Source organism: Perca flavescens, chromosome 4 (genome assembly GCF_004354835.1).
Source record: "Perca flavescens isolate YP-PL-M2 chromosome 4, PFLA_1.0, whole genome shotgun sequence".
Lineage (NCBI taxonomy): Eukaryota > Metazoa > Chordata > Actinopteri > Perciformes > Percidae > Perca > Perca flavescens.
The window spans coordinates 13,746,729-13,759,349 of NC_041334.1; the positions used below are offsets into that span (position 1 = coordinate 13,746,729).

Consider the following 12,621-nt stretch of genomic DNA (forward strand, 5'->3'; position numbering starts at 1 on the left):
GGAGTACGTGGAGAGAATCCTGACTGCTGCCTCAAAGGCACCAGCCTACGTGTGACAGCAGTTCATTAACATCCTCTTTTTACTTCGTCTGCTGGAGCAACAACAGGCATAGATACATTGGCCATACTGGCAAGCGATAGGTACAAAGTTCAAATTTCATAGTTTAACCAAATGGGTTTGTTGCTTCATCTTCCATTCCTCATAGCATGGCATACATGAAGGAACAGTATTGTAAGCCTGCAGTTTTTTTTTTTATTTATTTTTTTTTTTTATGGGCTCTTTCAGGGAGGCTATGCAGGGTACCTTCAAGGCGATTGACAGACCTTACATTCTCAGTCATATAGTATGATTGATTTAGGCTCCATTTCTCGTTTAATCGGGCTGAGAGTCTTATCTAAACAGGCATGCCCCCAATGCTCTGAAGAGTCCGTATAACCTTATTTCATTGTCTGGACATTAGAGGACTTTCTCCGATTGGTCCATGTGTATGAAGAAACGTGTGCTGTGTAGGGCTGAACAATTTGGAAAAAATATCTAATTGTGATCATTTTGACTGATATTGCAGTTGTGATATTATTCACAATATTGGAGGGAATGATAATTTTCCATCTTTATTCTCATTTACATAAAAAATGATCATGGTGTGTTCTTTTTTGTGCGAGGATCTGTAAAAAAAAAAAAAAAAATTCAGTTGTCTTCAGTCTGTAGAACGTGATTTGTAGGCTGGGTCATCTCTGCAGCACCACTTAATACTGTAATAATATTTAATTAGGAATTGTATTTTGGTTTGACACATCATTTTGCCTTTAACAAATATTGTGCCTCCTGCGGTTTGGATATTGCACTAGCCTATGTTGCAATTTTGATCAAACTTGTTTAGCCCGAGCGCTGTGGATGCAGGATCTCATTTACAGGGTTGGTTTACCCAAATTACATTAAAAGATAATTACATTCTTGCTGGCCTCTAGTGGCATTTAGCCTTCCAGGTAGTTTTGCTTTTATTTGCCCAGATTTTAAGATATCAACCTTTTTGTTTTTTTGCTTCCACCCTAATACAATGGGGGTGAATAGAATTTAATTTGAGGTGCTCACAGCAACATTTTCCGAATCAGTGTCCTTGTTACTCTTGTGCTTTAGTGTATAATGGTAAGTGAGTAGCTCCGCACCTCTGCAACCCACCCCGACCTCTGGTCCGCTGTTTTTAGCATTATTTCTTCAGGCAAAGCTTGCTGTTTTTTCTTTTTTTCTTTCCTTCACATTCACACATGCAGACATATTCACACCTGGAAGCAACCAAGAATACACATTCCTCTACAGATTCCTCTACTTTTAGCCAGTTACCAGGTGCATTGGGGCTGGAGCTGAGGGAAAAAAAGCAGCTGAGGTGTGCAGCTGGCACACCCAAATATCAGACAGAATTCATTTTTTATTTATAGGCTTACCAAAACAATTTGTTCAAAACTTAGGCTTTGTGGTCTTATTATAGCAATTGTTAATTTTAAAGGTCCCCTATTGTAAAAAGTGACATTTTCATGTTTTTTTGATAATAAAGCAGGTCAAGGTGCTATATAAATACTGTGGAAGTACCAAAACACTCAATCCACAGAGAAATGATCACAGCCTGTATTCAGAAACTGGGCCTCTAAACGAGCCGTCAGGTCTTCCATACGGTTGTGATGTCACAACTATACTATATTTAGGTACAATGTGCCCCTACAGTGCCGTTACAGTCATTGCCCGGCTGTAATCACTGTACTGACGCTGACTGTACTGAGACTTACCCCTAATTTCCACCAACTGCGGAACGTCAGCGGAGTCGTTAGGTTTCCATTAAAGTCAGTGTGTGTATTTCCACTGACTGCAGAACGGCTGCATTGCGTTCAGCGCAATTCGGATTGTGCGGGACAGGAAGTTGAGCACAGAAACAAAATAAAACATCCGGTTGATTTTCTAAATAAAATACACCGTGCTCACAGCGGATCATATTTCCCTGCACTACACATTGAAAACACAGCACAGAGTTGTTTGCCCTCTACTCCTCTGGATGGAAACAAACTGTTGTTGGTTTTCTGGTTCTATTCTACGTGAATTTGCGAGATCTCGTAGGTCCTCGTGACTACAGCTGTCAGTCATAGACGCAGCCGTTACCGCAAAAAAAATCCGGACCTGGTGGGTGTTGAAGGACGGCGGAGCACGGAGCCGACGCGCAGCGGAGCCGATCCGCGGCCGTAGCGCAGTTGGTGGAAATGAGGGGTGAGAGCGCAGTTGCGGAAGACCCGGGAATGCTGACCAATCCGAGTAGACCGGGCACTTAAAGCTTTAGTGCATAACTGTTTGATATTAATAAACGTAATTCAAGCCATTGCCAATGAGTTGCTACAAAGCTATGACTCCACACAACTCTCTCTGTATTTCTCAGTATGGCTGTGTTCAGAAGATTGTGGCGTCCGGTGACTTTCCCGCGCGGAAGCTCAATTGAAGATAATTACCTCTTCTAAAGAGTCCATCATGTTTTGTTTATCCTCCGTGTCCTCCTTGGCTACTAGCAACTGCATGGAGGAGGGGTGGGGGCGCGTGCGCGATCACGTAAGGGTTGTATTATGTAGACCCGCCGACAGTTTTGGTGTCATTACTTAGAATTCCTCATGGGGGAGACAGAAACTACGCACTGTAGCTTTAAAGAGACAGGCGCTAAAACGGAGCGTATCAGACAGAGGGTGAATACAGATTTATTCAGACATACGGTATGAGAAAAATAATGTTTTTTTTTAACTTTAAAACCTGTAAACAAGTATGAACCTGAAAATTAGCATAATATGGGACCTTTAAAATGTAAATTATTTTCTTCAAAAAACGCCATCCGCCATCATGCAGAGCCTTCCTACCAATGCTGTTCCGGCGGGTGAGAGGGAGAGAGAAAGTCGCAGAACACATCAGAAGTCAGTGCTTGGACAACGCCTATAGTTGCTGGCTGTCAAAACAAAACTGTCATCACAAACAAAGCATTATTTAATTAAGTTTAGTAATCACAGCATTCACAATAATTCTATGAAACAATTATTATTAGTCATAGTTCTATTATCTTTACTGTTAACTATAATTGCCAGTGTTCATCATGTCATTCCATTATACCCACTGCTATAATTGTATATTTTCTATATTTATTGTAGTTGGGTGTTATTGTAGTTGCTGCACATCTCGGTCTCTCTCCCAACCCCCAGTTGAGGCAGGTGGCTGCCCACCCAGGTTCTGTTTGAGGTTTCTGCCTGTTAAAACGACGTTTTTCCTTGCCGCCGCCGCACTAAGTGCAATTGCTCTGGGGGGAATTGTTATGTCTCTGTAGATTATAGAGTGTGGCCTTGACCTACTCTATCTGTAAAGGGTCAGGGTCCTGAGAGAACTTCTGTTATGATTTAACCCTATGAATAAAATTAAATTGAAACTGAATTGAAAAATCACAAAAAATCAGCAGGGGGAAACACATGGGTAGAAACAGCCGTTTATGCCAGTTTGCAGCGCTCTCTCTCTCTCTCTCTCTCTCTCTCTCTCTCTCTCTCTCTCTCTCTCTCTCTCTCTCTCTCTCTCTCTCTCTCTCTCTCTCTCTCTCTCTCTCGTACTGTCCCTAAAATGGAACTGAAGCCAAAAGTTCTATTTGCAACCACGAAAAAGCAAGCACAGCCCTAATCTTCACATACTGTTTGCCCTAGATTCATAGATGGCTTTTTTTTTTTTTTTTTTTTAAACTAATGATTTATGTAAAGGCAATGCACCTTTATATTGTTTATCCACTACGGGGTGACTATAACCCTGAGTAGATATTTGGGAGCTCTCTCTGCTATCAATTCCTCTCTACTCAATGGCAAAGTTGAACTGGATGAATGTGAGTTGCTGCATTAAAGGTGCTCTAAGTGATGTGAACCGACAAGAAGGAGCTGGTTGAGCCATCACTGCAGCAGCGTTAGCACGTAGGCTACTTCCACAATGCGTATTCTTGTCTCGTCTCCTTGTCTGTTATTGGCTAGAACGCTGTTTGTTATGGTTCGTGGGGCAGGTCGGCGCAGTTTGTTTTTGTTGCCGTTTGTGGAGCCTGAGCTGTCTACAGAAACCGCGTTTTTTTTTTAGTGTGTTCAGGGGACAGGCAGCTAGCGGATAGTGAGGAGATGTTTGCTGTATGTGACAAAAAATGTAGCCTAAAAAACGCGTCGCATCACTTAGAGCACCTTTAACTTTTCATTTCTACAGTAACACTGGGTCACCAATGTCTCTTGAGAATAAACACTTCACCAAGCACTTAAAATGAATGTGGTATGATTCTGTGGTTTAGAGACATGTATGTTAACAAAACGTGACAACCAGGTATTAAGTTGTAAACAAGAGTATAAAAGGTCAAACCAGATTGAAGACATGGTAATTATCTTGCGTCATACACAGGAAATGTGTTACAGTGCTGTTGGTGACTCACAGGGGAGGGAAGCATGGGTATTCACAGAAAACTACTCTGGGTATGGCTGTCTAAACGTGTTCACACACGCACACACACACCACAGCCAGCGTACTGACTGTACAGATATCAGCTGTGACAGTGAGTGTGTCCATGTGTTTATGTAATGATTGACTGATTTCAGATCTTACCAGGAACGCCAGATGTTTCTGTTATGTTTTTTTTAGCCTAATTTTGTACCGCCTACAGAGAATCCTGTGTCTGTTTGTATCCACTCCATGATTTTGCACACAAGCCTGTCACCCCTATAAATCACATCACATCCAGTCTAAACCAACGTCGAGTCCATCTCCGGTAATATCTTGTGTGTGGCTGATTGTCATGTCCGTCCAGAATTAGATCAACAAACTCTCATGGGGACAGTGAACCGTCTCCTTTGACTCATCTCACTATTTGCAGAGCACACTTTTCTCTCTGACTCTTTGTTTCTCCGGAGGGGTGGAGGTGAACTGAAGGATGGGTGCATGACAGGCTGCCACTCAGCACTCACTCCTACATCTGTCCCGTCCTTGTGCATTAGTGTCACGTGTGTGCTTCGGCACTGACCTGCTCCCATAAATCAGCCGGGCCGGCTCCTCACTTTGCTCCCTCGCTCCCTCCCTCCCTCCCTCCCCCCCCCCCCCTCCCTTTTTGACGCTCCTTACCTCTCGGCTCTCCTCATCTCCCCTCTGCCAGCATTCCCGAGTCTAGTTCTCTATTCTGGCAGTGCACCACACCTGCACTGCGGCTGTCAATCAGCGGGGTGGGGGGTCGAGGACTGCGCTCAGTTTAGCATGTTTGAGGCCGTGTGGGCATGAAGGAATCCAACCAAGTGAGTGGTTGGATTCTCGTCACACCCTGTCTCCCCTTCTGTCTTCGGCAAATTGCCTACGCTATATTTAAGCAGCGAATGGTATGAATTACACTTCTTTGTGAAAGCGCCACTCTTTCAACATGTCAAGGAAGTTTAAGATCTTACTTACTTTTTTCTGTTCCTGACTGCAATCTCTTTCTCTCTGTCTTTCTCTCTGTATGTGTGTGTGTCTCTCTCTCGCTACCGTTTTTCTTCCTTCCTCTCTGAAATGAAAATGAATTTACAGCGGGGCCGCTGCAGGTATGACAGAAGCAGAATTTCAGGCTGTGCTCAGTTCTCCACTCTATTACCTTCTAATGATGTCTAAATGTGAAACTGTCTTCCTGATGTGTGCCTGAGACCACAGACCCCCCGCCCCTTACACACACACACACACACACACACACACACACACACACACAGACTCACTCGTTTTCTTTCGCCTCAGAATCACTGCGTAATAGCTGTACAGGTGACTGAGACATGTCCATTATTTTAGAAAGCTGCTTAGTGCTTTAAAAAGACATGTCATCCTTGGCCAGACATCTTACTTGTAGTTCCAAAAAAAGCCTGATCAATCCAGACAACAGAGTACCCTTATCAATGGACAGACACCGGCTGAGTCATTGCTAACTCAAGGCCGATGCTGCCAGTCTCACTTCAGCCTGCTCAGCATTAAGAAGTTGTATTTTATTTCAGTTGACAGGGAGAGAGAGAGAGAGAGAGAGTGAACTTTTTTCTTTTTTTTTTTAAGATTATTGGGCTTTTCCGCCTTTAATTTTTGACAGGACAGCTAGGTGAGAAAGGGGAGAGAAAGGGGGAAGACATGCAGGAAATTGTCACAGGTCAGATTCGAACCCTGGACCTCTGCGTCGAGGCATAAACCTCTCAGTATATGTGTGCCTGCTTTACCCGCTGATCCAACCCGGCCACACGAGAGAGAGTGAACATTTAAAACACCGACATGGCTAGTGGTCTAACAAGCTGAACTAAATTTGACTAAATAATCGCTTTAAGGAAGCTAAATGTTTAGGTGGGAATGTACAGCTGGGAGATGAGTTTGTATGCTTCTCCACCAAGCATGTAGAGACGATTGTGATTGGTTTAAAGAAATGCAAAACAACCCAGTAGGGATAGGCTGATTATCTGGGCCGTTTTTTGGCAGTTTGCAGATTATCTGTATCAGCCTTTTATTTGCCTGATAACCGATTAAGTTAATTCATTAAAAAGTGTGCTACTTTGGCTCTGCTACAGCTCTGTATCTGTCCCTCTGCTTCGGTTTCACTCACCGCTGAGTCTGACTTAATGTCCCGCCCACAACTCTATTTGACTATCTGTGTATTATGTTGAAAGTTTCTAATTCATTAAATAATTGCTTAAAGCATTTAAACAAAGTTTGGTGTTGGAGTATGTAACATTCCAAAATTGTAATTTTGACTTAAAAGGTAACTACTGTTTTTTTTCAACCTATGTTTTTGTGTCTCAGTATCGGCCTTGAAAAAACAGTATCGGTCGATTCCCTACAACCCAGACCGTTTTTTTTCTTCTATCTTGGAATGTATGTGTGGTGTAGCCAGACCTTACTCCGCAGCGAGGTGGAGTAAGGTCTGGCAATGCGAGACTTCTGCATGTATAAAGTCCATCATCATTTGTTGGTTTTAGGTCATGGCTCTCAGTTGAGCCCACAGAGAGAAACCCACTTGAAAACTGCGAGAGACTTTACGGGGACCATTTCAGTATTGACTTTAGGTGTGTTATTTATTAGCTGGTGAAACTTCCTACCTGTGGTTATCCTTTGGACATTTCCATTGTTGGAATCTCCTGTGTTTTCCAGATGGAGTGACAATATGTGAAATAGAAAGATGTGGTAAGAGCTGGTTTGTCACTGGGGTTAAGGATTGAGCTCTTTCTATGGATAGCTTCCCCTGTTCTTCCATGCCTCAAATAATAACACAGCAGCTTGAATGATCAGATGAAAAAATAGACTTACCCGGTGAAAGTGTCAGCCAGGGGACAACATCACAGTTGCCGTTTTTGTGGTCACAAAACTGGATGAGAAACAGCTTAGAATCTGATTCTGACACATATGGTATATACACTGAGGTATATGAAAGGAATAATCATCTTTGCTGTCTGTCTTTTGTATAGATTAAATACTTGTTTAGCTCACATCATGCTACATCACAGGGGTTCCAGCACTAGACATGAACAAAATCAGTCTCAGACACCTGAGTGCTTAAGTCTGAGCAGCCATGAAGGATCAGGCTGTAAAAACACTTTGACATTTATTTGTTTACTTCACGTTGCCCTGTGCTTTGTAGCGCAGTACTAGCTACTTACAATTTGGAGCTCTTTCAACCCATAAGGAGAGACCGGAGGTGATGAAAGGAGACACAACACTTGATAGTTTGTGGTAGACTAAGTGAAAGTAACTTTTGGCAACACTAAAGGAGTCTAAAGTCCTCGAGTGAACAGCCAGTGGAACTAAAGTCCCTTGTCTCCACTTGTGTGGCTTACAGTAATATACAAATTTGATAAAAGAAATCAATTGATAGAAGTAATATCTGGATAATAATCAGTTCAAAACGTATCACGTCAAATTGAAGCCGTTCAAATAAATTCTAAATAATTCCTCCATATATATATATTCTGGGCAATTTAGGATACTCGACTTTTTCTGATTTCAATAAAAGCAGATAAGAATTAATTTTATTTTACACTCTTTAATACAGTCACTACTGGCACCAATTTCTTTCAGGTTGTACTCCCTTAAATGCAATTGTATTTACTTATTTTTGCATTGCTGTCTGCAAAAGTGTTTGTGTGACAGAAACAAATTAAAGTCAATGTTTTGATGTACATGTACAATGTTTGGGGTCACTTAGAAATTTCCATTCCACTCCATTACAGGCAGAATACCCGCTGAGATCAGTTGCATTGTTTTTTTAATCAGGGCAACAGTTTTCAGATTACATTATGTGCTTACATAATTGCAAAAGGGTTCTCAACTGTTGTAGAAAGAAGTGGCTGATCTTTAATGCAATATCTACATTGTCCATTATCAGCAACCATTCATCCAATGTTCCAAAGGCACATTCTGTTTACTAATCTGGTATCATTTTAAAAGGCTAACTGAGAAAACATTGGAGAACCCTTTTGCAATTATGTAAGCACATGATGCAATCTGAAAACTGCTGCCCTGGTTAAAAAAAACAATGCAACTGATCTCAGCTGGTATTCTGTCTATAATGGAGTGGAATGGAAATTTCTAAGTGACCCCAAACATTTGACCGGTAGTGTATTTCTTTGGATGTGACTTTGGCAAACAATAAGTTCCTTCTCTAATTCGGCATGCAAACCACAAAGAAATATACACTTACTCAAACCTGTGAGAAAATGTGGACATTGACAACATATTTACCACTTTTCAAAATCACCTAAATTACCATACAGGGACAAAGGCAAAAATGCAAATTCCAATATAAAAATGTGTGATTTGACATGTTACAAGTCCTTAAGCAAGCTATGTTCACATGATTTACATTGAAGAGGAAGACGGGACATTTTTCAACCCTGGTAAACTTTAAATTATGCGCTCAGGGTGGAAATATAGGCATATATTAGTAAGTATAATGCCTAAGACAAAACATCCGTCTCTTTACCTTTGGTTTTTATTTATTAAACTTTCGAGCACCTTTATCAACTCATGAACAGTAAGTCTGTTTTTGGTTTACCAGAATATTGTGCATTTGGAAGTTAAAGGAATGTTTCAGCAAACATTTATGTTTTGAACATCAAATGCTCCCCCCCCCACCCCCGCAAGCTTTTGATAGGTACCTTTTGAAAGATTTGAGATTTAATACTTTATTGCCATATAAACATGATTGATAATTATTTATATTTGTGAGCTCACTTAAACAAAGATAGACAAATACTTAAAAAAAATACCATCGCTGACCCAGTTTAAGGATTTTATTTTTATAGAACCACTCCTGCAGCATAGTACATTTCTCCTCTGTTGGTTACCCATAGAGGCAGTTTGGTCGGTGCCTTAATGATTGAATTCTGTACCCAGCCCTTCACAAACCTCTAAGATCTGGTCTCCTTCTGTGTCTGAATTGGCACCAAAAAGCCCTCAGTGATCACACACAGCCTGTACTGGTCGGGCCTTATCCCAGCATAGACCACATATGAGTGGCATTTTGAGCTTCAGAACCCACCTAGAAACGATTTACTGTGACTAGTCATACAGGCTGAAATCATAAAGCCTTAGCTTACTGGACTGAACCTCTGTAGAACTACAAGCAGGCAAGCGGCTGGTTAGTTTAAAGAAAGAAAAAAATATTTTCCTTGTTGGTCCATTTTATAAGAATCCTAGACTTTGTGTACACACAAAATGTGTGATGTTAAACCACCTAGTAAGTTCAACCTTAGGTTCAGAATAAAGTAAGAGGTGTTGGAAAAGTTGTGTGATCCTCCATGGCTACTGTCGAGCTAATTCTTTCAGTGTCATTATAGTATTGAGTGTCAGTTTGTCAGCTGTAGGGTTAAATGTAGTGTCCAAGTGCTTATTTACTGGGATTGAAATGTACTATTTCCCTGGGAAGCTAGATTTTTAGGGTTCAAACCCCGAACAAATATTGTTTTTCTCCCGGTTTAGTATTATTTGTTGTCTTCTGCCGCGGCCCAAATTCCCGTGAGCTTGTATGAGCTAGGAACACAAAACTTATGCATTTTCTCAAGTTACTGGGGGCTGGAACGAGCTAGAGACATTAAAATGCTCTGCATGTGCTCACGCTCCCCAAAGAATATGATGCAATTCTGATGGTGGCACTATAACGTACGCCAAAAGTTTTAAAGGCCACGCCCCTCACACGGTGAGTCCGATTGACATGAAATTCCTTACACAAGTCCAGCTCAATGTGCTCTATAAAAAAGCCTCTTGGACCATAGACGTCTGCCATGATGGTAGTTAGCTAATTTGAATAATGTGAAAAACAGTTAAATGAATAGAATTTTGTCAATTTTGATTCTATCAAGACCAACATTGGTATATGGCCTTGCTGTACTGAGATACACATTTCTACTATAAATGAGCAAGATTCATCATAAAACATGGCCATAATCAATCAAAGAACTTCCTAAAGGGCGGGGCTAGCAGGGAATTGCTTATAACTCAAGTTCTGCTGTAGCAGTCCTGTCTAAAATTGGTGATGGAGACATTTAACACCCCGACTTGAACGTACGTACCAAGTTTCGTTAAAATCTGATAAAGGGGGCGAAAACGAGGTACTTGCTGCATCTATTGTAGAGATGAAACAGGTGTGTGGTATCCTCTCAATGCTGCTTGCTGCTTCCCAAGCCTGCTGTAGCTCAGGAGGTAGAGCGTTTTCCTAACAATCAGAAGGATGGCGGTTCGATCCCAGGCCATGCAGTCTGATCTCACTGTGTATGAATGTGAGTGAAAGATACCTGTAACAAGTGTTTTGAGAATCCGGCTATATTCTTTTTCTGTTTTCTTTCTTACCATACAAATATTCATTTTTTTCTCCTTTTCCAGCATTCCCAGGGTCTCTGGGAATGCGTGGCATTGGTTTTTGGTATTGGCTTGTGGTGGCATGGAAAGGGAATCCAATGCATGTAGCACTTAAAGGTCCCATGGCATGAAAATTTCACTTTATGAGGTTTTTTAACATTAATATGAGTTCCCCCAGCCTGTCTATGGTCCCCCAGTGGCTAGAAATGGTGATAGGTGTAAATCGAGCCCTGGGTATCCTGCTCTGCCTTTGAGAAAATGAAAACTCAGATGGGCCGTTTTGGAATCTGCTTGTTATGAGGTCATAAGGAGCAAGGTTACCTCCCCTTTCTCTGCTTTGCCCGCCCAGAGAATTTGGCCAACCCATGAGAGAGAGACATCTTGGCTTTCAAACGAGAAAAGTGGCAGTTGGTCAAGGGCACACCCCCACCCTGCACCTTGCCCCTCCCACTCTCCTCCTCAATAGCTTCAGACACAGAAATGGCACATCCTAAGGAAAGCTCATTGTGGGACTGGCTGTAGTGGCTGTAGTTCTGCACCAAAGCTGAATTTCGGGAAAGAGACTTCAGCTACAGTATTAGGGGACCACTAAGGTCTATATAAAAGCATCCAAAGAGCACCATGTCATGGGGCCTTTAAGTTAGGGCTAGGGGTGGGAATCACCAGAGGCATCACGATACAATATCATCACGATACTTGTGTCATGTTTTTATTATGTTCAAATTTTTCCCAGTTTCAAATGATGTCCCCAAAGGAAAATCTTGTCAACATCTGTTTTATCTAAAAAGATACATTTCTCTGTCTGTTCATCTCACTTCCATTTTATTGCTGCAAAATGGGATTGTCAAGCAGACCGACTGACCAACACATAGCCATATCATAAAGGTCGATACTTGGCATCTGTGTATCGATACAGTATTGCCATGAAAAATATCCTGATACTATGCTGTATCGATTCCCCCTCCCCCCCCCTAGTTAGGGCAGTCTTCTGAATTCAGATAAATAATATAAAAGTAATTTCTTAGAGACCAGGTTGCAAAAAAAAGCACCTGCAAACACTTCTTTTGTGGCATTTTCTGTCCAGAGTTTAGCTTTACTGTCATAACGCAATATAGGGTTTCACAATGCAATGCATTTACAGCCCATCTATATCTCTATATTGGTGTCAAATCCTAGCAAATACCAGGATCACTCCTACGCCTCAACAACTGTCAGAGATTGTCTGACCTGATCGAATGAGACTAAACCAGCAATAATGTTTATAGTCTGTGGTGTTCGGTGAAGAGACTTTCAGACAAATATCAATACATCTGTTTGTTTGTGTGTGCTTGTCTGTTCTCTTCCAGGTCCGGGCGTCCGGTTAGTTTCATGGTGGTTCTCAACACACCCAACCCCCTTAGTAAGATCTCCTGGGTCAACCGTTTGCACCTGGCCAAGATCGCACAACGTAAGCATGCACGCTGACATGCTCACACACACTCACACACATACACACACAGACACACACACACACACACACACACACACACACACACACAGAGAAAGGATTACTATGCCATTTCTATTTAAACAGGGTGATGTAATGCAATGAAATGTAATAACATTTTAAGTCAGAGGCTAAGAAGCATCATCAGTGTTTGCTTCACTCTCTGTTGGCTAAGTGCGAAACTGGTGTTTTGACTTACATAATCAGAGAAAAACCGAGACTCTCAACTGGATCATTAAACTGGGTCTTAAATGACGTTAATGCCA

General features: G+C 41.7%; 1 protein-coding gene across 3 annotated transcripts in view; it reads left to right on the forward strand.

The window, feature by feature from the left end:
* Positions 1-12,621, forward strand: part of arhgef10la (Rho guanine nucleotide exchange factor (GEF) 10-like a) — a 129,985-nt gene that overhangs the window by 53,240 nt on the left and 64,124 nt on the right. For all 3 annotated transcript variants that reach the window (XM_028576213.1, XM_028576215.1, XM_028576214.1), the window contains one exon: positions 12,216-12,316. In XM_028576213.1, coding sequence (XP_028432014.1) covers positions 12,216-12,316 — 101 coding nt within the window. The remainder of the gene's footprint in view (positions 1-12,215; positions 12,317-12,621) is intronic.